This window comes from Boleophthalmus pectinirostris, unplaced genomic scaffold (assembly GCF_026225935.1).
Source record: "Boleophthalmus pectinirostris isolate CB_2022bp ecotype Guang Dong unplaced genomic scaffold, ASM2622593v1 HiC_scaffold_16, whole genome shotgun sequence".
NCBI classification, from domain to species: Eukaryota; Metazoa; Chordata; class Actinopteri; order Gobiiformes; family Gobiidae; genus Boleophthalmus; species Boleophthalmus pectinirostris.
This window is the reverse complement of record NW_026571095.1, coordinates 30,770,155-30,797,609: the sequence shown is the minus strand read 5'-3', so window position 1 is coordinate 30,797,609 and position 27,455 is coordinate 30,770,155. Positions and strand designations below refer to the sequence as shown.

Genomic DNA, 27,455 nt, shown 5'->3' with positions numbered 1-27,455 from the left:
GAGAAAAGTGTATAAAGTTTGTGGTGAGGGATTTCACAGCCTTAAAACAGATATAATAATTGTAAAAAATAAAGCTGACTACTTCGCGGATTTCACCTATCGCGGGTTATTTTTCGAACGTAATCCCACCGATAAACGAAGTACCACTGTATACATGTTTGCTGTGTGTTTTGTATGAAAGAGTGTGAATTTTATGTTCCATTTTGTTTTGTTTTTCATTTGTATTTCTGGCCCTGTAGCTTTTACTACAGCCATAAGGCACAAATACAGAGTGCAGATTATGAAATATGAGGTTATACTGAAAAAAAAAGGATGTATAACACTTCATTGGGGGGCAAAAGGGGGAGTTTTAATAACAGAATTAAGAAAAAAATCCAGGCGAGGACAATTGTATTAAAGTTGATGTTAAGTCTGGAAGAGTTAGAAGACAAAAGAACTACAACTTATGCACAAATTAATCAAAACTGTTTCATTAAAAGCAACATTCATTGAGCGTTGGAGACGTAGACAGACTAATAATAAAGAGAAACACAACTCCAGGTCTGTTTTTGAGGAGGTAACAACATTATAATATGGCTAAAAGTTCACCAGAATCATGTTTGTGTAATAGAAATACTGTTTTGCATATATCAAGTAAAAAATTCACCTTTTTAAAGAAATGCCAGCCCGACTGAGCAGCAGGTACCACAATGCGCAGGCTTTAGACGGGATTCAGTCAATATTGAGAAGGCCCCACAGAGATCAGACAAGCAGAAAAGATTTTGTTTCATGAAAATTTAATATCTCACTTGTCTCTATTGATTCAAGTTGTTGGACTGTTTTCATATTCAGGGTTAGAGCGGTGCTATTTTCAGTCAATATTTGGCATTGAAGTTTTGGAGCTCGGAGATCACCGGGGAAAAAAAATACAAATCCTACAAATTCTTCAGAAAATGTCAGGAGATTTTTTTTTTTTCTGATAAAAGAAGTGGAGTGTGGAAATTGTGGAAAAGAGCTGTCCAAGGTTCTGAAACAGGCTCAGCGTTTGAAATTTTACTCAGCTCAAAACATGAATAAAAATCTGACTCAGTTTCACCAAAAACATTAAAACAGAAAACATCCGCTTAGAATTTAAAGGTTCCATCTGCGAGATATTTGGGTTTAAACGTCCTATATTACACAAAAGTGAGTTTTAAGACACGCTGTAATTCTGTCACATCATCAAAAACATGCCCAGAGTTGTGTTTGTTTCATTCACACGTTTGAGTAACATTTTATTATTAGTCTGTCTACATCCCGAAAGCTCAAAATGCTCTGTTCCACTTTGTGATGTCATGAAGTGGTCACTCAATCAACAACTTAATTAATTCCAAAGGGCAATTCAATTTGCACATCTCTGGTCTTGCACAAACCATAAAAAAATAGAATAATAATAATAAAAATAAAATAAAATAAAAAAATAAAAATACATACACTATCGGTCAAAAGTTTTAGAACACCTAATTTTTCCAGTTATTTATTGCAATAGATGCATCAAGAGTCTCGGACTTCTGGTCATTGCGCAATGCATACTGGGAAGGTTTTTCTGAAAAAGTGAGCATCAAATGCCATGTTTGATGTCCCAGTTGGACGCGTCTATTGACAAAGCCAAACTTTTCAAGTCTTTTGAATCCTATCACTTTTGTTTCTGGTTCTGATATTGTCATATTTTAGTTTTGGGATTCGTACATCGTAATTGTGTGATTGTTGGATGTCCAAACTGCAGAAAACGGCTCGAGAAATTTGTTTGTGAACTTCATAACTGCAAAAAGGAATCAAATCTGTGTGACTGCAAACCTCTGTTCAAACTGTTTTCCAACAGAACTGAAAAATAGTGAAAGGTGAAGGCGATGGGCAGGATTGATCCACAGGAAGGATGAAAAAGGAAACCTTTGACTGCCTAAATCATACCAAGTTTGCAGCGAACATTTTGTATGTGGCGTGGCATCAAAGCAAAGTTTCTGAAGAATATTTGATTTCTATTGTAAAAAGAACGAGCCACGAGTGTGTTCAGCTGTTATATCTGCCAAAGGTGGACACTTTCATGAATCAAAAGTTTAGAATATGTTTTGGTCAACACATATGTGTTGTGCGCACATTCATACATTCAAACCTCAGTGCATCAGGGGACACAGTAGCAAATTCAATTTCAATTTCAAAACTTTATGGAGGAATTAATAAAAGATATAATGTAGATGTTGGTCTTTTTTTGTGGTGTGTCAAGTTAACAGTTTTTATCTTTAGTTCAGTAGACAAGGGCAATTTCAGGACTGAAATTATCCATATGATTCTAGTGAATATGTGTGAAGTGTAAAAATACAGGAGAGCACATCCTGTATTACCACATGACGTCACAGGGTGGAACTGAGTGTTTTCAGTTTGAGAGAAGAACTCAGACTAAATCTGCAGGGTGTGTTAAATGTGTGTGAAAGAAACAAAACACAATATTTTGGTTGTTGTTACATCCCTAGAAAATAGTGTAATATGGGCCCTTTAAAGCTACCATTTGTAAATGTATTTATTTTTTATTTTTTTAAAGAGTAGACGGCATGAATCCCTCTTTCCTTTACCTGGCCCCTCCTCTCACATTTGCTCTCTGGTCTTCTTCTCTCAGACCACACCTTGCACACTATCAGACAGCAGTAACATAGGCAGCATCTAGTGGTGACATGTGAGAATACAACAGGGGCGGGTCAGTCACTCTAATCACAGACGGCAGCTTTAAAGCAACAACAATAGTAATATTTGGCCGCTTTTTTCTTCTTTCTCTTCGGTAAAATTCATAAAATTGTATTAATATGAATAAATTGAATGATTTTTATTATTTTCTTTATTTCCGTGCTGTTCCTTGTGTTTGTAATGTGCGCACAATCATGTAACTATTCTCCAATTAAAGACGCTTGATTTCTCTGATTATCCCCAATTTTATAATGTTACAAAAATAAATAATTCAAAATAACCAATCAGAGAAAAAGTGGCAAATGGCAGAGAAAACACTAATTGCAAATGTATGCTAATGTATGCTAATGTATGCTAACGATGACATTTTAACATTTACTCTTTCAGTTTTGGCTCAACAAAGGTGGAAACGCACAAATGTCAAAAATATAGATCGAATTTGGAAACCTTACTTTGCATTAAAGTTTATTCACTCTCTTCAGGCAGATTTTACTTAAGCGCACAACAATTAAAGCTCATTTTGGAAGTTAGAAATGCATTTACAGAGGCTCGTTTCCATGGAGATGTTAGTGCTGTACCTGAATGTTCCGCAGTATGGCATTAAACCCATCTACCTCACACATATTCAATTTCAGGTGTTTTTATTGCTTAAAAATACCTTGAAAAACATGCATTCTTACTGCGAGTGGGCGCGCCTCTCCGCAGATCTGACCCGTAACTAGGCACCTTTTTGTCTACATGATGATAGATTTAATGCCGTACTGTGGAATATTTTAGTCAAAGCAGTAACATCTCCGTAGAGACAAGGGATGGGCATTCGATTACATTTTCTTAATCGATTGTTGGGAGAGTTAACGATCGATTTTCGATTAATCATTAACGTTTTTATATTTAAATTATCATTATTATTATTACTATGACTAATCTGCATAAATAAACTCAACTTTACAACATATAAACCATCACCACTATAGAGCCACATCAGTCCGTTTGAGATTATAATGTGTTTTATGCAGTTTTGACACTTTTGTTTTCATTTTACAGAAATGAAACTTAAAACCACATGGCTCATTTTCATAAACTATAAGCGCCTAAAAACAGCTCTTTCCTTGTGTGCTGACGTGGTTCAGCTTCTGTCGGACTAAAGGACACGACTCAGTGGAATATGAGTGTTCTGTCTGTGACAGAGGGATGTTGATGATGATGATGTTGATTCTGTTCTCTGTGTGTGTGTCACTTTAGAGATGGTTCATGTTTTCAGAGATCAGAGGTGTGCAGGTTTAGTGCAGCTCTTTATTTAACATCAGTTCACTCACTTTATTTATGTTGGTCACTTTATTTATGTTGGTCACTTTATTTATTTTGGCTATTGTTGTGATGAAAAGAGTGAAAAGTGTTTGTCTTTTGGACGCATGCGCACTCAACTTTATGTTGTAGTAACCAGGATACTGTGTTTACATGCACCATGACGAAATCTGGATACTCAGAAAACCTGATCATACCCGTGACACTGATGTGCTGTAAACACACTCACTGGGTGGTACAGTGATCTCCAAGGTGCCAGAGCCCAAACATGGGACTGTGTGGCCGCAACTCTTGCTCTGTCCCATGCAGCCTCGTCTCTTTACACTACGCGACGCATAGTAACCTACATTGTCTTTTAAAAATGAAGGTGATCAACAAAATTCTTAATTATCAGTTATCAATTAGTCAACTGATCATGCCCATTCCCTACTGTGGAATATTCTAGTCAAAGCAATAACATAACAACAACATTAGTCCTGTTTTAGTTCTAGTTCAGTCCTGGTTTAGTCCTGTTTTAGTCCTAGTTCATTTCTGGTTTGGTCTTGTTTTAGTCCTTGTTCAGTCCTGGATTTGACCTGTTTTAGTCCTAGTTCAGTCCTGGTTTAGTCCTGTTTTAGTCTTGGTGAACTGTCCCTTCAGCAGAAAAGTTTCATAGTGGCACCTTTTTTATTTATTTATTTATTTTTTTTGTAGGAGTGGGAGTATTATTATTATTACAATTTTATTACTTAATTACTGTTTAATATTATTACTAGTATTACTTTTTGGAACTTTCTACCATGTTTTAATGTCCCTCCAACAAAAAACATGTCTGAAGAGGTTTCAAATGTCATCCATGCATGTTTCAGTAATCTAGCAATCTCTCCCGGCACTATTCAGTTGGCATTACAACCCTGTACAAGGCTCCGCCCACAAGCCCACCCGACAATTCTCCATAAATAAACAAAAACATGATACAAACTGTTCATAACAACTTGACAAACCTGATGCGATGTGCGGTAGTTTCATTAGCGAGATGCAGGCTGCTGATTGTGCTGTGATCGTGTTCTGAAGGTGGAGTGACCTAGAGTGGAGAGCAAAGGGAGGAGGGGGTCAGTGGAGTCAAAAACAAAACTGGCACTGATTACACATTTTAATACACTGTTTTCGCTGAGTGAAGCAGAAAAATGTTATACGCCGGCAGTTAATACCCCATAGAAGTGTCATAGCCGCTCATTAACATGAAGGGTCTGTAGCCATCCACCTGCTCTCCCTCCATCTCTCTCCCTCCTTCCTCTCTCTTCTCTCTCTTCTTGTTGCTGGTCAGACCGGTCCCGTGCCCTGGTTTAACCCTCAGTCTGTACGTTCACCCCAGGAAAGCTCTGAGAAAAGCATTGATTTGAAAAAAAGAAAAAGAAAAAAGAAAAATGTCTGAACTCTGCTTTTTACAAATGAGATCAATCCCTGTTCCACTTTGAAGCCTTCACTCAACCTCACAGTCCAACCCCAGTCTGTCCACCTGCTGCTACAGAGGGACATTTGACTTCTGTGGGGTTTTAACCGCTAAAACATGACAGATTTAGATCACCATGTTACCATTTACTGTTTCTAAAATGCTATATTCACCAAAAACAATGTATTAAAGGGACAGTCCAGAATTGTGGACATAGGACTTCATTTCTTAGTGAGCCAGAGTGTTGGAGACGTGTGGAGACACTTTTAAAAATATTCCATCCAGTCCTTGTATTCGCAGAGGTCACTGGTGCCTCAAAAAAATAAAAAATAAAAAATCAGTCTTACCCACTCCACAAAACACCCGAAGCAAAACTATTATTACACCAGACTGTCGATGTGAATGTCTGTGTTGATAGAATAATTTTAGAAGTAAAACCAACTTTGCATTTGAAGGATTTATGTCTAAGAAGCAGCAGCGAGTTATACTTCCTGATAGAAAGCTTGACAGTGGTGGACTGATATCACCCAGCACCTATCTTACCGGCAACGTAAAATCCTGCTGCTGCTGAAAAAATAGTCCCTGAACATGCGACGATTCATGCGATGTGAGGTTAGTTTTTATTTCAAACATTATTCTATCGACACAGACATTTACAGTCTGGAGTAATAAAGGATTTACTTCGGGTGTTTTGTGGAGTGGGTAAGACTGTTTTTAGTGGTAGGACATGCACTAGCCTAGCACCAGTGACCTCTTCAAATGCAAGGACTGGATGGAATATTTAAAAAAGTGTCTCCACACGTCTCCAACACTCTGGCTCACTAGGAAATGAGATCCTATGTCCAAAATTCCAGACTGTCCCTTTAACATGTTTTATAAGTCTCACTTTTTTTCTTTTTTGCATTCTGAGTCTCCCGCTCCCTTTGCTCTCCACTTCCCCTTCAGAGCACTATCACGACACAATCAGCACACATCATATCACATCAGGTTTGTCAAGTTGTAGTGTTTTGTTTTGTATAACATGGTAGAAAGCTCCATGAACTGATTTTACATAATAGACTGTCTTTAAGGAACAACAATATTTATGTAGAATGGCTGAGGAACTTGGAGTAGAGCCACTGCTCCTCCATGTGGAGAGGAGCAGGTGAGGTGACTAGGGTATCTATTCTGGATGCCTCCTGGACGCCTCACGTTCCACCGGGAGAAGCAGTTTCTCTACTCTATTCTACTCTACTCTCTACTCTAATCGGGAGAATGTGGTTGATAAGAATTGACTCCAGAGCCAGATGAATAGTTACGTGAAAGAAGTTTAATAACATCAGGATGTTCCATGTTACATCTTCGCGAGTGGCCCAGGAAAGCCCAGACAAAAGAAAACCATCAATATTTATAGTTTATAATAATGATTAAAATGGGCGTGTGACTACATGAACCCTTGGTACAGAGAACATACATATAAGGCAAAAGTACATATATGAAACTCATGGCTGCTGTACATGCTCAGTCAGTTATATATCACTTAACATAAACATTAGAAGTGCCAATATATGGAAACACATTGTTATAAATTTAATGCTTACGCTGCGTAGTTTTGTAACTTTCTACCATGTTATACTTCCTGATTATTGAACAGTAAAAAGTTTTATGATTAAATTCCGATGACCTCAAGAGCTGCTTATACAAAATATCTGTTCTGGGGCCAATACATGGGAAAAATTGGGTACAGGGTCTTTCATTTTTTACCGTATATATAAATGGATGTAGCTAACCCTCACCATGTTCCAAACAGGAGGTGTTCATGGGAGTGCTTCTCGCTCCATTGACTCTGGCTCCAATTGACTTCACATCGGAAAAAATTGTCTATCCTCTCTCTGTAACTGCTGCAGTGAGTCTCATCATTTTGATCTTAAAATGTTTGTATTAACCCGCTCTACATGCTCCTGGTGTTTTTATTCTGCTATTTTGTCTGTAAATAATTGCAGCTCGGTCTCAAATAAAACGAAATAAGCCAAATAAATTCCTGTTTCTAATATGGAAATCAACTCCAAGTTTGCCCCTATAACTGCTAACCTCGTGAGTTTCAATTGAGCGGAGCCGAGCGTTGTGGATGACGTCTCACTCTCTTAGTCCGCGTCGTTACACAGTCTACAATAGGACCACTATTCAAATACTCAATAGCTGTAATGCTGTATAAGCCGTCCGCCCCCTCCCTCTGGCACAGGTACTGACCCAGCCCAGCGCGTCATCAGGGCCTTTGTGATGTCAATAGGACTCATTGACGGAGCTGTGGGAACCGACAGCAAAGGATTTCACATGAGGAGAGAGAGTGTGGTCACAGTGTGGGCTCCGTCTCATCTGCACCTACACAGACCCACACAGCGTCATCTGGGGTCGGCAAATGTATCGAAAATCACTAATCGATACTGAAACTTGGAACGAAATTTTATATTCATTTAAGCAGGTATCGTGACAAAAAAAAAGGTCAAATTTATAGCTTTAGAATGATCTTGAGCTGCATCAGAACAAGTCTAAAAAAAGTAAGAATATGGCAGAAATTGAAATCTCAAAATTCTGTGTCTCAGAAAATTTGATATGACTGAATGAATATTACATAAGATCAATAATAAAAGGACATTTTAAACAGAAATGTCAGGCTTCTGAAAGTGTTTTTTTGTTGTTGTTTTTTTTCCATCGTGGTATCAGAATCAATATCTATCTATTTCTTAGTATATTTAATTTACTACAATCATTTGGATAATTTCAGCTCAGGAATTACTATGAGCGTAACGGTACACAAAAATCACGGTTCGGTATGTACCTCGGTTTTGAGGTCACGGTTTGGTTAATTTTCGGTACAGTATGCTTGTTGTTTATTTGTGTGTTTATTATTATTGTTTGTTGTTAACATTATACCAACAGGAAAATAAAATAAATGCAAAGTGCTGCTTGGTAATACTAATAAGTTAAATAAAAAATATTCTCAAATAAGCAACAAATTGTGAAACTAAATATTACAGGTCAAAGTTTATATGATTAGTATTTTACAATTAAAAACATTGAATTCTTTCAAGAATTATTGATTAATAAGGACCAAATTCATTTAGAATGTTTACAATATACAACTATACTAAATTGTTTATTATTTAACTTGCATACATGGGAAAAGTTTAATATAGAAACCAGGACTAAATATGACTAAACAGGAACAGGAGTAACCATTTATTCATTCTACAGTCTACTTATATTTACAGACGTCCTTTGTAACTTTTCTGATGGAGGGTCCATCACCTTCTTGAGTCCTTGGCGATGTTATTCCTTTCTCTGATATGTTTGATAGTATGGCATATGAAATATTATTAAAAATAATAATAATAAATAAATAAATCCTTGTAAACAAACAAAACTTTTAAAAATGTGAAGTGCAGCACTTACAGTTCCAGCATGAAATTTTACTCAATCTTCAGATTTTTGGTCAGAACAAAACAACTTGTCAACTAGTTTTACGTGGAGATTCCGTGTTGGCAAAAGGTCAAAGTGAGCATCGAGGCGCCACGACTGTAGTTTCGCGAGGATTCACGTAGTTCAGAGGGACATAGTCAAGGCAGGGGGGCAATTGTTGTCAAGGTGGCCGACCTAACTATAAAGCAATGCGGGAAACACTGCCCCTGCAATCACGAGACGAGAATATTAAAGAGCCGAGCCTTCCGTGTAGCTGCATATGAAGTGGAGGAATGTAAACACACACAAATTGGGCAAACTCACTCACGAACTGAATGTCCCATACCGAAATGATTCACCGTGAATACATGTACCATTACACCCCTACGAACTGCCCATTTCTACTGAATGGGGTGACCATTTCTGTGTTTGTCAAAACCAGGACACCGTACGGGGGGTGGGAGGTGGGGCCTCATCATCGACATTGAGCTACTCTCACCTGGCAAAGCTTTTTAATGTTTTTCGGTGAGCTTTGAGGTCCCTGGCACCCTGGACACCGAAACATATGTGCCTGCTTTGTACACTGTGCACATGGCCTCCCACTTGTCTCGACCGGGACAGAAAGTGGGGAATTTCTTGTACAAGTAATAGGCGAGTTTCATTGTTGACAAAATCGCGTGTTGCAAGCTGGGAATTATTTTAGTCGGCGGCAATAAACACTAATTCAACATGACGGACGGAGCGAGAAAGCACGTAAAGGGTATTGATCCCGGTTATTTATCCACTCTAACGGCAGAGGACCCAAGACGATTTGACCAGAAATTGGTCATAAGCATCGATGGACGCCAAATCACCCTTTCAACCCCTACGAAGCCTGGACCAAACCAAATTTCTGGTCGGAATCGCCAACTACCTGGCTAAATATTCACTTTGGCGATATCCACAATGACTTGGTGGAAACTCCTGGGCCATTCACAGCAGAAAAGATGAAAACCTCCAAGAGTCTCGATGTGTTGTTGAACTTGTTGGAGTCCACGGTTTGTTAGGATCTTCTACGTTTGCTCTGCGAATGTTTGAAAGCCATTTAATTCACCGTTAGTGGTTCTTTTCACTCAGAAAATGAAAAAGACATTTTCCTTCTTCCGTGCTTCTATTTGTGCATCCGATAATGCAGCAGGAATTTACCATAATCGGGGATAAATATGCGAGGTTACGCACTGTGTTTGACTGTGTTATCATGTTTCTTGCCTCTGACCATAATATTTCCCAGCATGCAACGCGGGCTTTTAATAACAATGACGTCAGCTGAAACTCGCCTATTGTTAAATGCGCATTTGTGCTTCGGCATGTTGCAGGCTGACCGACTGTTTGTGTCTGCTCGCTCCTTCTGAGTGCACTGAGAGCTACAAGAGATGCTCAATTTAATGGCCCAATGAAAGGAAATGAAAACCTGAACATTTGCATCACTTAAAAAAAAAACAAAAAAACAAACAGCCAGGACAGGACATGAAAAACGGACATGTCTGGGGAAAAACGGACGTTTGGTCACCCTACTACTGAACAAAAACTGAAGGGTAGTCGTTTACTTGAAAACCACCATTTCATGATGTCACAAGGTGGAGCAGAGCATTTTTAGATTGAAGATGTAGACAGACAGACGTTTAAGGATTACTTAAACGTGTGAATGAAATAAAACACAACTTCAGGTCTGTTTTTGAGGCGATAACAACATTGTAACTAGTGCTGTCATGCGATTAAAAAAATTGAGAGATTAATTAATTATGATCTGTAATTAATTAATCTAATTAATCTCATTTTAATCTCACCTAAAAATTGCTGAGAAAAGCTTCAATTTGAGGTATTTTCATTTAAATTCATTATTACATTATTGTGGCAGATCAAAAGACATATAGAACAAAAAAAGTGACTTTATAAAGTCATTTATTGTTTAACAAATCTCTCCAAATTGGCTGTTGAGCCCAAGTCTCCATGAATAAGAAACTGTTTGCTGTAAAGTAGCAAAGACGAGGAAATCTGAACATAATAACTTTTGTCGACTTAAAGACAATAAAAAGTCCAGTCTTTCCTTAACCATATTAAAAATATTATTGATAGAGAAATGCTTTATATATGAGATCACTGGTTTTAGTCCTTGTTTTAGTCCTGGTTTAGACCTGGTTTAGACCTGCTTTAGTCCTAGTTTAGTCCTGGAAAGGGTTAGTCCTGGTTTTAGTCCTGGTGTTAGTTTTGGTTTGGTCCTGGTTTAGACCTGGTTTTAGTTCTGGTTTTAGTTCTGGTTTTAGTTCTGGTTTAGTTCTGGTTTAGTCCTGGTTTAGTCCTGGTTTAGACCTGGTTTAGTCCTGGACTGGATAAGTCCTGGTTTTAGTCTTGGTGTTAGTTCTGGTTTAGAGGCGCACAGGAGGAAGCGCGGTTTAGCACGTCGGTGTCCACGCAGTAACTACGGAAGGAAACGTGGTCCGCGCGTTCTCAGGTTAATGACGATGATGAAGGTGTGTGTTTGTGTGTGTGTGTGTGTTTGTGTGTTTGTGTGTGTGTCCCCTCATGTGGCAGGTCACTATAGGACAGTAGTGCAGACATCATGAGTCTATGCAGGTTGTTTTCACCAGTGACATTTAAGTTGTAGGCGATATTATATTTGTTATTTTCTTTTATATTTCACGTCGGGAGAAGAATTTCCAAGACACGAATGTGTTTTTACCTGTGCACTGCTGCCTCTGTTCTACTGGCTCTTTGACCTCGTCCATTGTGCCGCCAACTTTAATGTGACGTTCACATCGCTCTTACTGCGAGCGTTTTGTGTGGGTTTCCGGCAATGAGAGGAATTACCGAAATAAATTTTTTTTATAAATGTGGTTTTTGTGTGTGTGTGTGTTATTGTCCCAACAACACATAAAAACAGGTTTTATAATAAAGCAACTCGCATACAGAAACACAAAGTTAGAGATTAAAAATGAGATTAACACGATTAAAAAACATAACGCGCTAAATATGACTGTAATTAATTAATCGCAATTAACGCGATAATTTTACACCCCTAATTGTAACATGACTAAAACATCACAAGAATCAATTTAGTGTAATAAAGAACGTTTAACACTTTTTTTTTTCAGTTTTTCCATGATCTTATTTGCGTTTAGCTCAATATTTATCATCGCAATCACACCACCTTTAGTCCTTCTCTCAAAAGTCTTGGAAACAGCACCAGAACAAACCCTGTCAAACCCATCGTCCACACCTCCTCGCTCGCACGCACACTCCAGGAACGTAGTTTGATATGGAAATGCCAAGGCGTACGCTACAGCTAACACCACGCATTTCCATATCAAAGCGCCCCTCTCCTGTCCGCCTTCTCTACCCCCAGAAACATGGAAGAGACCGGGACCACGCCTCCTCTCCGACGCAATCAATCACTTCTTTTGGCGTGAGCGGCGGGATCTCGCGTCAATATAAGCAAATCCACTAACCTTTGAAGTCCCCACGCCGGCGGGTTCCGTATCCAAACGCCGACACGGTTGCCAGGGAACTAAGACGGGGTGATGCAGAGAGGGAAGTGTACAGGAGAACTTAATTATGTTCAAGTGTCTGGAGAGAGGTGTGTATTATGTAGGAATGAGAGGAAAGAAATGAGAGGAGGGTCAGAGACAATAGAGTCACGGAGTTAAGGCGAGACAATGCAGGTGAATACGGAAAAATCTTAGTCATTGTGCTCGTGTCTGCTGTATAATTATAATCTATGAAACCGTGGCTCATTGTGTTAGAATTTGCACATTTTAAATCACAATATTCATCTAAAACAACTCAGTAAAAGAAAAAAGTCAGTTGAAGTTTGTGCTTGAAAACTCTGGTGCCCGTCAGGCCTTATTCCCGCTGTGGAGCTGCACGTCCCGCTCCATTCATCGTGTAATGGGAATTTGCGGAGTCGTGCAAAAAAAAAATCTATTTTTAAATATTATACAAAGGACAGCAGGTTTAGAGCTTTACAACAATGTAAATACTTCACCAAAGGAGGTTTCTGTGGGGTTACATTCTGCCACTCTGACAATGACGTCTAATTGTCGGAGTGTTATCAAAAGTCCCAGCGCTCCAACATTTTTTTTTTTTTCCTTGGTCGAAGTGGCAACATTCAGTCATTCCAACACACAAGGGAATTGTTAAGTTGTGGTCGAGCTCTTTTTAGGACAATAATTTCTCGGACTGGAGGCGTAGGAGGTGCGGTGTGCACAGCATGGTTTAGTCCTGGTTAAATCCTGGTTTAGACCTGGTTTTAGTCCTGGTTTAGATCTGGTTTAGACCTGATTAAGATCTGGTTTTAGTCCTGAATTTAGTCCTGGTTTAGATCTGGCTTAGACCTGATTAAGATCTGGTTTTAGTCCTGGTTTTAGTCCTGGTTAAATTCTGGTTTAGACCTCCTGGTTTAGACAGTCCTGGTTTAATCCTGGTTTAGACCTGGTTTTGACCTAGTTTTAGTCCTGATTTTAGTCCTGGTTTAGACCTAACTTAGACCTGGTTTAGTCCTGGTTTAGACCTGGTTTTAGTTTTCATTTTTGTCCTAGTTTAGTTCTGGTTTAGTCTTGGTTTAGTTCTGGTTTAGAGGCACGGCCCATGCTGTGTGTACCCGAGAAGACACGGTCCATGCAACGTATAGGAGGCAAAAAAAGGTGATGCTCCAAACTATGAGTAGGTTTTCAGAATGACGACATAAAAGGTGTCGGAATACTTTATTTTCATGTCTTCTATCTCAAAGGAAACAATTATAGGCTGTGTTACAGGTCAGATCTGTGGAGAGGCAATCCTATTCACAGAGAGAATTATAGTATTTTTGAGCAGTAGAAACACCCGTAATGATTAACCAGTAACAAAACATTAATGTAACTCTCTTCATTTGTTTTCTCAGCCTCTCGACTACGAGTCCAAGAAGTCGTACACGTTCAAAGTGGACGCGACCAACGCTCACCTGGACCCTCGCTTCCTCCACGTGGGGCCCTTCCAGGACTCTGCCACGGTGAAGGTGACGGTGCTGGACGTGGACGAGCCCCCCGTCTTCACCAAACCTCAGTACTACATGGACACTTTCGAGGACACGGCCCCCGGGACTGTCATCGGGTCCGTCACCGCCTACGACCTGGACGCCAGCAGCAGCGCCGTCAGGTCAGAGGATGGATAAGGACCCAACCCACCCACATACCCAAGCACATACCTGCCCACCCACATGGATTGTTTACACTCTTATATCAGGAAAACAAGTACAAACATGGTTAAAGGGCTCACATTACCATATTTTCTCATCTATGTTATAATGTTGCTTCCTCATGATGTTTTTATGTCGAGAGCAGAATTTGAAAGGCCAAACTTCGGATCAGTGGGCAAACGCTTTTACCAACTGAGCTACTGCTGCCTCGCAACATGACTAAAAGCTCACAAGAGTCAATTTTGTGTAATATAGGACCTTTAAGTCTCTTGTTCTACTGTATCAGGTGTTCCTTTGCCAGTGAATGATCGCATACAAAGTAGGTTTTAATTTGGGTTGGACACAAATCTGTTTTAGTATAACAAAAGAGTGTCTGAAAGCGAAGAACAAAGAAACATATTCATATTCATTAATATAATAGTAATGCATGCAAATACAATTAAACCCCAACAAACATGTATTTCCATAATGTGAGGTCCATTGTTTCCAAGGAAATTAAAATCCCATTATGACTGACATTAACTTTTTCTGTGAAGTCATAACGAGCAGGCCACCAGATAACAGTGTTTTAATGAAATGTAGTTTTTTCTAAGTTTGTGGTTTCAAACTAGAGGCTCTGATCTAACTTTTAAAATATTTCTATTTGAAAATATTGTATGTACCCATTTTTTCCCCACGTATTTGAGAAAAATGTGTCTTGCCCCAACTTGGGGCAAGACAGCTCTGTACTGCTGTGTGTTTTCTTTATCTACTATTGTCTGAGAATCAAGTAGTATGTGTTAGCATGCTAGTTGTTGTTGCTAGTTGTCTGCTCTGGTGAAACACAGCCAAGTGCTGGTTTCAGAGGAAATACAAAAGTACTTTATTAGCACAGTGGTCTCATTTGATCACACAAAGTCCTATTCTTCAGCTGTAAATGCACTTGTGCTTATATTGTTTATGTCCTTGACTTTACTTGACTTACGTTGTCCCTGGTGTTGCAGGTACTCTCTGGAGTGGAAGACAGAGTCTGACAGCTGCTTTGACATCGACACTGTGGAAGGAACAATATCCACCAATGAACCCCTGGACAGAGAGACCACTGCCCAGCACAACCTCACTGTGAGGGCCACCAAAGTCAGTAAGTACTAGATTACTACAGTACAACCTCACTGTGAGGGCCACCAAAGTCAGTAAGTACTAGATTACTACAGTACAACGTCACTGTGAGGGTCAGTAAATGGTCACATTTATATAGTGCTTTTGTACCCACAAGGCGCTCAAAGCACATTACATCAAGAAACCAGTCAGCCATTCACACACACACACACACACACACACATACACAATCGCACGCACATGCACACACACGCACACGTGTACATACACACAGCAGTGTACGCAGGCAGTGGAGGTGAGGGGGGTTAAGTGTCTTGCCCAAGGACACAACGGTGTCCTCTTGTTACTTTGAATTATATGGGATAGTTGTGGCGCTGCTGGAGCTGCGGGCCGTGTGAGCCTGGGACAGAGCTGTGCTCAGGGTCACAGTTCACACATGTGAGCACTAGTGCTGTGCTGCAGAGCCTGTGGCAGTGGGATTATAGATTTAAATACATTTTCCCTCCTGTTTTCACAGTTGTAAAATAAGGGGCCCCAGCTTTAATAGTGAGTGTGTGAGAAAAGCAGGCGTACGTACAGTGCACCTGTGGAGTGAGTGTGAATGGCCATAAGCCTGTCAGAGTCATTAGTTAGCTTAAGGCGGCTCACTCTGTGTTTAAATCTCTCTTAATCCTCTGTGCCGTGCTGAATGCCACCCACTGCCAGGATTTATACCCACGACGTGCCATTCTGCCCGGGCCACGCTCACCCTCCTCACCCCCTCCTGGTGCTGCTTACCTGGGTCTAATCAAACCACAGCTAATCCAGTCTTTGACAAACACATGGCTTCAGATGGGGGAGCACACAGATTGCCTGTAAAGCCGGTTGGAGCATATGTTTGTTTGAACGTCGCTTCATTATTTGTGGAGCGGTTCTGCTTGTACGTCCAATCAGAGCAGATTAACATCAGCTCTGTGCTTAAAGTGATGGATGGTTTTACAATAAATTAGTTTAAAGTCACAAGAAGTCACTGGGATGTGGAGAAGTCGCTTCATTACGGTGAACACACGACTCTTAGTATTAGATCTGTCAGGGGTCAACGTTGCTTTTACTGTTTTTCTAAATTGGTGTTCAAATTGTTGAGGATTTGTTAAGACTTTTTGGGAAATTATTGGTGACTTAAAGCTCACAAGAGTCAATTTTGCGTAATATAAAATTTTTAAATACAATGATAGGTCTTGTGATCATTAGTCATGTAGCTGATTTGCCCTTTCAAACTTTTAATATTAACTTTTTTTGCAAAGTGTACGGGAAAGATGAATGAGAAATGCAATTGTGGAACAAGGGTGTGGGAGTTCACTGTCGAGCTTTATTGAAATTTGGCAACCCAACTGAGTGGCCGAGTCTCATTTCTCTTTCCTCGCTTCCTCCACCTTGATTCCTCTCCTAGATTCTGCAGGAAACGGGTGAGGAAGTCCTGCCAACAAAGAAAACACAGCCGAAGAGAGAGGATATAAACTCCTCACTGAGACCAGTAAAGTTTGATTCTTTTCTCTGATGCCGCCTCCTGAAGCCTGTCTTATGTTTACTCCTTGATTCCGCGGTTTTCTTTGGGACTTTTTTTTATTGACAAGCTGAAAAATGGAGGATCGAGGAGAGGAATCAAGGAGAAGGAAGCGAGGAAAGAGACTCCTGTGAGGCTCATTCTGACGATAACAATGACGAAGATAAATTAAGGGGTCGTCATGTCCAGTGTTTTCGTAATTAAGAATAAATCAGCATTAGAATCCATCCTGTTTTATAATCACAGAACTCTTTACAGACAGAAGACTAGACGTGACCTTTTGATTAGAATAAACAGCCCTGGACACGGTGTACACTTGTATCTGAAATGACAGGAGGCCGTGATAATGGAGCAGTAATGGAAGTCTATTTATATGAATAATAATAGATTATATTTATAAATGCCTTTTTAACACCCAAGGTCACTTAACATGGCATGGACACAGCAAAATAAGGCATTAATACAACTAGGAAAGCAAAGTAAGTATATTTGTATAACGCAATTCGTACATAAAGTAATTCAAAGTGTTTTACAGAATAAGAAAGGCATTAAAATCACAGTAAAACCAGATCAAAACATAAATAATCATTATAAAATTAATATTAAAGGTGCAAAATTCAGTTTTAAGCCATGTTAGAATATTGTTACCTCCTCAAAAACATACCTGGAGCTGTGTTTTGTTTCATTCAGACATATTTGACTTACAGACAATACTTTTAAAGACAATACAGTAAAGTGTATTTGGGCCCGGTCAAGCAGAAGTAAACAGCAAGGCCAAAAATTCAATTTAATGCATCTCATATAAAAATGTATTGAACAGATACTATATGTACTCTAGTTTATGAAACTGTTTACCTTTTTTCTGTACCATTTTTGGTTCAAAAGTTACATATGTTTTAAACAGACCATGTATGAAACATGGAACAAAAATTATTTCCCAAATTTCAAAGACCCAAAAATCATGTAAATAAATGGATGTATTTCATCATATCTTGTGTTATTCGATCTTTGAACTGTTGATGAAGGTACATGATTTTAAAAAAAAAAAAAAAAAAATTAAATTGATAAAAATTTGCTTGGAAGGACTGACATATTTTATAGAAATAGTTTCCTTTCATTTTGAAATAATATTAAAGTATTTGGAAGAAAAAAGCGACAAATTATGTAAAATCATGCACCTTCTACTTGCTTGCACAATTTTCCCTCCGTTACCATGACCTTTCTTAATAAAAAATCTCACGACTCAAAAAGTAAGAGGTTTTTCAACCTAATCTTGTACCATATGGTAGAAAACTATATGAAGCAAATATTCAAACCAGTTTGTTAAGGATATGTAAGTGAGAACCAAGAGTTATCACTGTTTGTATTTATTGCCTAAAAAGTGCTGCATATTTCATTCCCTCCGTTACCGACATGTGTTTTTAAAAAAAATTGTCAACAACTTGAAAGAATATCACAGGTTTAACTTTACCCTGTTGGAGTGTAACTCTTTCCTACATTCTGATACTTTACTTATTTCAATAGTCCCTCTAGTTTCTGAATAAGAGCTAGTTGAATGTCCGTTACCACTTCACTGGACCCATTTACCTTGTTGACATCTTAGCTTCTAGCTGCAAGTCATCTTCAGAACTGTCCCTGGTGTTGGTGGTGACGTGTCGTATATCAGCTGTTGTTTCCACATTATGGATTGGGATGGGGGCACGGGTCATTAAATCGGAAAACAATCAGTTCAAACGCTGGATCAGGAGGCCATCAAAATCAAGTAACGAGGCACGGGCAGCGTTAACCGTGATGTCGGTGCGTTCCTCCTTTCACACACCTGGGACACCCTCCTCCAGAGAACACCGGGTGACGGGAGGCGTGGTCAGTCTGAGCAGCCTGCCAGGTTCATCAGGTCTGACCACGTCTACAGGAAGTAACAACAGCTGATATACGACACGTCACAGCCAACACCGGTGACAGTTCTCAAGATGCAGCAGCCGAAACATGTCAACAACATAATTTCCACCTGTCGTCCCCGGGCAGTTTCATTGATTGATTGTATTTAACTGACCTTGGCTATCAGCTGTTCTTCCTGGAGACCTGTGTGGCATGTTTTGGGTTGATGGGGGAAACCGGAGCCCCCGGAGGAAACCCATCCAGACACGGGGAGAAACATCCGAGCGATCCAGGGATCGAACCTGGAACCTTCTTGCTGTGAGCCGTGCCACCGTGCAAATGATTTTAGTGAAGGGGTAGGGAGGGAGTAAGGGAGGGAAAAGACGGGAGGAGAGACAAGTGAGGAAGGGAGAGAGGAAGCGGGAGGAGAGACGGGGGAGGGAGGAGAGACAAAGGAGAGAGGGAGGGAGGAGAGACGAGGAAGGAGAGAGAGGAGGAGAGACGAGGAGGAGGGAGGGAGGAGAGACAAAAGGAGGGAGGGAGGAGGAGAGAGGAAACGAGGGAGGGAGGGAGGAGAGACAAGGGAGGGAAAAAGCAGGAGGAGAGACAAGTGAGGAAGGGAGAGAGGAAGCAGAAGGAGAGACGGGGAGGTAGGAGAAACAAAGGAGAGAGGGAGGGAGGAGAGATGAGGAAGGAGAGACAAGGAAGGGAGGGAGGAGAGATGAGCAAAGGAGTGAGGGAGGGAGGAGGGACAAGAGATGAGGAAGGGAGGGAGGGAGGAGAGACGAGGAAGGGAGGAGAGACAAAAGTAAGGAGGGAGGAGGAGAGAGGAAACGAGGGAGGGAGGGAGAGAGGAGGAGAGACTAGAGACAAAGGGGGGGACAAGGGAGGCAAGGAGAGAGGAAGAGAGAGGAGAGACAAAGGAGAGAGGGAGGGAGGAGAAACAAGGGACGAGAGATGAGGAAGAGAGGGAGGGAGGAGGAACAAGGAAGGGAGGAGAGACAAAAGAGGAGGAGAGGAGGGAGGAGGAGGAGGAGGAGGGAGGAGGAGGGGAGGAGAGAAGAGAGACAAATTGGGTTAGACAAGGGAGGCAAGGAGGGAGCAGAGGGAAAAGGCGGGAGAAGAGACGAGGGAGGAAAGACAAGGGAGGGAGGAGGAGGAGGGAGAAGGAGCCAGGAAGCACAGGAAGGAGCTCTGAGAGAGATAGAGGAGAAAAGTTACTAGGGGTTTGAATTTGAGCAGAATTGTTTTATATTACGACCAAAGAGAAGTCAGTCACAGAAGTCTAAGCACGATGTGACTATTTATGTATAAGAATATGAATCAGACTGGCCCCAGGCTCAGACCACACGCTGAGCACATCTTCATTATTTCTGTTCGGAGTGTTTTTTTGCCGGACATCAGAGCTGACGCTGCCTTTTCCCTTAATGAATGAATGGTTATTATGTCGTGAGCGCATGGACTTTATTCAACTGTTTTATTCTGCAGTTTTCTATCTATGTACTTCCTTCTCCAGTTTCATTTTCTTAACAGGTGATACACGCAGCATTTCAGCAGCTTTGTCATTTTAGTACAAATGAAAAAGAATCTATTGCACACTGCAAAAAACAACATCTAGCCAAGTTAAGACGACATGAATTAAGAAAGTTTTATCGTGATTTGAGTAAATTTCACTTGGCAAGTAAAATGTTCTACCAATGGAATAAGACTTTTGTACTTAAAACATGAAAATAACTCTTGCTACATTTAAAATAAGAAAAAAACAACAACTTTTTGCACTTAAAATAAGAAACAAAATCAACCGTTGCTTGAATTAAGAAAACCACACTAATTCCATCCGCCGGGTCGCAGGGGCAGCAGCCTAAGCAGGGACTCCCAGACTTCCTTCACCCCAGACACGTCCTCCAGCTCCTCCGGGGGAACCCTGAGACGTTCCCAGGCCAGCCGAGAGACATAGTCCCTCCAGCGTGTCCTGGGTCTTCCCCGGGGCCTCCTCCCGGTGGGACATGCCCGGAACACCTCCCGAGGGAGGAGCCCAGGAGGCATCAGAACAGATGCCACCTCAACTGGCTCCTCTCGACATGGAGGAGCAGCAGCTCTACTCCGAGCTCCTCCGTGTGACTGAGCTCCTCACATCTCATCTCTAAACCACACTAATTCCATTGGTAATAATAATTTTACTTGTCAAGTTGTATCGACTCAAATAAAGTCAAATGTTCTTAATTTAAGTCCTTTTAATTTACCTAGATTTTTTTTTTTTTTCCCCCAGTCCATGTATATTGTGATTTAAAATGTGCAAATGATCCACATAATAATCCATGGGTGTCATGGATTATAAATACATAGCACACACAAGCATATGTCTGCTTTAAGAACTAATTTATTTATGACCTTAACTCCTTAAAGGGCCCATATTACACTATTTTCTGTTATAATATTGTTTCCTTTGGAAGGATCCTCTGAAAAAGTGAGCATCAAACCTTCATTTTTGTTTTCCTCAGTGGGATGTGTCTATTGTCAAAGCCGATCTTTTCTAGTCTTTTGAACCATATCACTTTTGTTTCTGCTTCTGATATTGTCATATTTTAGTTTTGGGATTCGGACATCATGATTGCTTGGTTGTTGGATCCTAACAGCATAGAAAAATAGTGAAAGCAAAATCCCGTTTGTTAAGCGAGAGGTGCAGAAGACAAACAGATTGAGTTCGCACTTTCTTGTGGCTTTACATCAACATCACGTCTTGGTCTCTTTGCAGTGGAAGGTGTTTCTTGGTGAACAGCTGATGCCTTTCGCTTTGGCGTTGACTTTTTAAATTCATAACCAAGATTGAGTGAGGAACCAGGATTTTGCTTTGCTGGCGCTCCACATACAAAATGTTCTCTGCAAACTTAGGATGATTTTTTAGGCAGCCTAAGGTTTCTTTTTTCGTCCTTCCTGTGTATCAATACTGCCCATCGCCTTCACCTTTCACTATTTTTCTATTCCGTTGGGAAGGGAAACAGTTTAAATGGAGATTTGCAGTCACACAGGTCCCTTTTGCAATTACGGAGTTCACAAACTTCCAAAGCCCATTTCTTGAGCCGTTTTCCGCTGTTAGGATCCAACAACCACACAATTACGATGTCCGAATCCCAAAACTAAAATATGACAATATCAGAACCAGAAACAAAAGAGATATGATTCAAAAGACTAGAAAAGATCAACTTTGACAACAGACGCATCCCACTGGGAAATCAAACATGACGGTTTGATGCTCACTTTTTCAGAGGATCCTTCCCAGTTTGCAAGTTCTGAAATTCAGGATGCATGTATACAGTTCTTCTTTATCTGAGGAGTGTCTCAAGGAAAATATTATTCATTCCATAACCTGAATTTTGTTGATTATTTCAGCCCATTCTGAAAAAGTTGAAGGCTTGTCCTGTAGCCATTTTCGTGTGATCGCTTTCTTTCTGGCTGAATCATTCTTAATAGACTATTCATAATGAGTTAAGTCTTAGTTCATGCTTTATTAAATAGGCTAAGTTAAAGTTTTTCTTAAGTATTTTCACATACATTTCTAAGCATCCTCCTGCACAGCTGTTGTCGGTACGGGGTGTGTGTGTGTGTGTGCAGTTTGTGTGGACAGAATGTTAAAAGTGTTCACTAATGATTTGTGCGCCGCCGTGCAATCAGAGCCCAGCGTGTCTGAGGAGGAGGGCAGGGCCAGCTGGAGAGCCCGGCTGCACATTACCTCCGCGCGAATGTGAAATATGGACGTGCATATGAAGATACAATCAGGTCCGAGCGACGGCGAGCAGCAGGTGGCCGTCTAACGTGAGCGATTATAGAGCTAACATTCGCCATGGTAACAAGCGACAACATATGGATCATTATGAGACGGACGAGAGCCAGATTCATTTGAAATGATGATGTATAAAAGCTGCAAGTCAAAAGTGCTCTGCAGATTACACAGTACTTTTCTACTGCACAGCTGGTGGTGGGACGATGACTACTACTGCTGCTGGTACTGCAACTACTACTGGTGGGACTACTGGTCTAGTACTACTACTACAGCTGGTGGTGGGACTACTACTACTACTCCTATTCCTACTAGTGGTGATACTACTACTAGGGGACTACTGGTCTTCTTCTACTACTACTACTACTACTACTACTACTACTACTACTACTACTGTTACTACTACAACTTGTACTACTGGTGGTGGTGGTACTATAACTACTACTACTCTTACTAGTGGTGATACTTCTACTACTACTACTACTACTACTACTACTACTACTACTACTATTGGTGGTGGTTCTATAACTACTACTACTCCTACTAGTGGTCATACTACTACTACTACTACTACTACTACTACTACTACTACTACTACTACTACTACTACTACTACTACTATTACTACTACTGGTAATACTACTACTATTACTACTGGTGGGACTACTACTACTGGGACTACTGGACCACTACTACTACTACTACTACTACTACTACTACTACTACTACTACTACTACTACTACTACTACTACTACTACTACTACTACTACTGAGTCTACTGGTCTACTACTATTGTGACTGCTGGTCTACTACTACTTCTACTACTAGTACTTCTACTAGTGGGGGTATTACTATTACAGGTGCTGGTGTTACTACTACCACTACTGGTCTTTGTAATACTACTACTTGCTGGCACTACTATTTGGTGGTGGTACTACTATTACTACTTCTTGTAGTACTACTACTACTACTACTACTACTACTACTTCTACTACTGGTGGTGATGGTAGTACTATGACTGCTGGTGACAACATTTCTGACTACACGAAATACAAGTCAAGTGTTCAAACAGAAAAGACAATGGCTCCATCTAGTGGCCACAGAGCAGAATGCACTTTTTTTTAAAAAAAGAGGTAGGATAAGAAAACCTTTATTTGTCCCACAACAGTGAAACGTGTCCAGTGACGCAAAATATTAAATAAATATTAGAAAATAAACTCAAACACAACACTGTGCAAGTAAAAAATATATACATATATTTTAGATTTGTGAATATTGTCAGTATTTTTAACATAAATCAGTCACGAATATAAGGCTCATAATTATCAAAATGTGTGTGTAGTTTTTAATGAATGAAATGACTTTGTTATAATTCTATGAGAGTGTGAGTTTTGAATACACTCCTTCAAATCAATGAGTCAGGTTTGTGGAGATGCAAGCCCGCTCACAGTGAGGACACATGTTTTTCAGTGCAATAAAAACATTCAAAAAGCACCCGTGGTTTAAAGAATGAAACCAAACAAATGAACTGAGTAACTACTCACCTCTGACGATAAAATCTAATCTAATCTTGTCTGTACAAATTTCACCTTTGTCGTCTTTGTGCAGAGTATGTTCTGATGTGTGTTGTGTTGTTTCTTGCAGACAGCCCGCTCCTCTTCTCCAGAGTGTCTGTGTTGGTGGAGGTGCTGGACGTGAATGAGTTTCCTCCAGAGCTGTTTGTGTCCACAGAGTCGTACGTGTGTGAGGACGCTCGCGCTGGACAGGTCAGGACACGGGCCGGATGCTCGACTCTAGAAGGTTTATGAATGATGGACAAATATGAACAAAACTTAGAACAAAATAGTATATCTCTTCTAGCTCACAGATACAGGGGCTCTATATTAGTAAATGAATTTTTTGTTTTATGGAGAAAATAGCGGATTTATACAAACTTTTTAAGACTAAAAGCGACGAGGCTTATTGCAGCTTAAACCCTATTCGCACAGGATAAATACAACCTGGGGACGTCTGGTAATTTGCTAATTCCCGCCCCACCTCTGTGTCACTTGCACGGGATAAGCAAAGTCTGTAAATTACTCCATTTTACTGACATTGACTGAGTTTGAAAGAGAAAAGAAAAGAAGGAGATAGAAAATGTGCGTGATTACAACAGCAAACACTTAGATGCAGATTCGCACAGAACTAGTGTTATCACCAGACGTCTGTGTTTGGCGAAATATAGTAGGTAATTCGTAGCGAAGTGTTTTCTTTACAAATTACAAACATGGCACATTCGTACGGGATTAAGATCTCAGGCCACCTCTGCAATTATTACAAATCACCAAAGGTCCACAGGTCATACTAATCCCGTGCGAATAGGGATTTACGCATAGAAAGAAACGATAATATCCCAATGTCAAGTCAAAATCAAATAGTGAGTTAGCTACTGTATGTCCATTTGTATATCCACACTGTTCAAAACTCTAAGAAAAGTACTATTGTTTTAGTTTTTTTTTAGTAGTAGTGATAGTAGTAGTAGTTTATTTGGTCATTCTGCAGCATTACAAAACAAAACAAAACTAAACTTAGACTACAGTCCCATGGATCATGACCAAAAGGTTTTACGCTGAAGTAAACGGTACTTATAATGCCTAACCCTATTAAACAATGACATAATTTTAGAAAGAAACAGTGTATGAACAGCAACTTTACATTTACAATTTCACTTATGACTTACTGTATATATAAGAGACAAAATATATATTTAAACAAACAAAATTTCTGTATAGAGCTCTATATCATTCAAAACAAAAAGCTTTATACTCTTTTTTTTAAAGGCTTCCACAGTATTACACTTTTAAAAACATCACTCAATTTACTCCATATACTAACCCATCTAACAGAAAGACAGTCACTTATCTTATACTGACTTATACTGGTTATCCTGACTCTCTCTCTGCCCAAATAACACCTGTAATAATTTAAGAACGAGGCTGTTTATGTGCGGAAATGTCCAAAACTGCACATATTTGGACATATCAGTTTGAAAAATGAAAAGAGCCAGGGTGAAATTTCTCTTCTCCGAGGCACAGACTGTTTAAAGAAGTGGATTAAGTGAGTGTAACATCACTTATAGCTAGACTCCAGTCAAATGAAGCTCACTGAGGTTTGGAGTTTTGGAGCCGATTTCCATATTAGGAATTGGAACTAATTTATGGGCAAAATTGTGATATAAAAACCCAAGGATGTAGAGCAGGTTAATACGAACATGTTAAGACTAGGTTGACTTCAGTGGTTACACAGAGTGGGGTGGCAGTTTTTCAAAGTGAAGTGAACTAAAGTCGATGGAGCCGGAAGTGCCCCCATGATCACTTCTTGTTTGGAGCACTTTTTCTAGTAGGAAGTAGCTATGCCCTTTTCTATATACAGTCTGTGGTCAGAGGAAGACAGGCTCCTTGGTGAGTGTGTGACTTGTATAACACAGACTTTTTGTTGTGTGTTGTGCTGTGTGTGTGTGTTGTGTGTTGTGTGTTGTGTGTTGTGTGCTGTGTTGTGTGTTGTGTGTTGTGGAGCAGGTGATCCAGGTGGTGAGTGCAGTGGACCAGGACCAGCCTTCAGCCGGACAGAGGTTCTTCTTCAAATCCCCCAAGGAACTACGCAACCGCAACTTCACTGTGCGCGACTTTGGCAGTAAGACACACACACACACACACACACACAGACACACACACACAGCACACACACACACACACACAGCACACAGCAAACAGAGCACACACACACACACACACACACACACACACACAGACACACAGGACACACACACACACACACACAGACACACACACACACACAGCAAACAGAGCACACATACAGCACACACCACACACACACACACACACACACAGCACACAGCACACATACACACACACAGCACACACACACACACACACACACACACACACAGCAGCACACACACAGTATACAGCACACACACACACACACACACACACACACACATACAGAGCGCACACACACACACACACACACACACATACACACACACACAGCAGCACACACAAAGTATACAGCACACACACACACACACACACACACACACACACAGCACACATACACACACACACACACACACACACACACACACACACACACACACAGCAGCACACATGCACAGTATACAGCACACACACACACATACACACACACACACACACACACACACACACACAGCACACACACACACACACACACACACACACACACACACACACACACACACATATAGAGCGCACACACACACACACACACACAGCACACACACACACACACACATACATAGAGCGCGCACACACACACACACACACACACACACACATAGAGCGCACACACACACAGACACACACACACACACACATACAGAGCGCACACACACACACACACACACACACATATAGAGCGCACACACACACACACACACACACACACACACACACACATACAGAGCACGCACACACAGAGAGCGCACACACACACACACACACACACACACACACACATATAGAGCGCACACACACACACACACACACACACACACACACACAGAGCGCACACACACACACACACACACACACACACATATAGAGCGCACACACACACACACACACACACACACAGCACACACACACACACACACACACACAGAGCGCACACACACACACACATATAGAGTGCACACACACACACACACACACACAGACACACAGCACACACACACACACACAGACTTACAGCACACACACACAGAACACACAAACACACTGCACACTGCACACACAGAACACACACACATACAGCACACACACGTCACACCCATACACCACACACACTCAGCACATGTTATTGCTTTGTTGAGAATATTCCAAATTGGCATTAAGTTCCTTTATCTCCATGGCGACGAGCAGCCATAAGTTTCTTTCATAACCACCTAAACCACAACATCACAACATACGACAGCAGCTCATGTGGTCGAGTGTTGAGTGTTTGTCCACTGATCAGAAGGTTGGCGGTTCAAAT

General features: G+C 40.6%; 1 protein-coding gene across 1 annotated transcript in view; it reads left to right on the top strand.

Moving 5' to 3' along the window:
* The window catches only part of LOC110166132 (cadherin-12-like), a 110,307-nt gene that overhangs the window by 64,398 nt on the left and 18,454 nt on the right, over positions 1–27,455 (top strand). The window contains exons 7-10 of the mRNA XM_055151378.1: positions 13,788–14,041; positions 15,065–15,201; positions 24,024–24,145; positions 25,937–26,051. Coding sequence (XP_055007353.1) covers positions 13,788–14,041; positions 15,065–15,201; positions 24,024–24,145; positions 25,937–26,051 — 628 coding nt within the window. The remainder of the gene's footprint in view (positions 1–13,787; positions 14,042–15,064; positions 15,202–24,023; positions 24,146–25,936; positions 26,052–27,455) is intronic.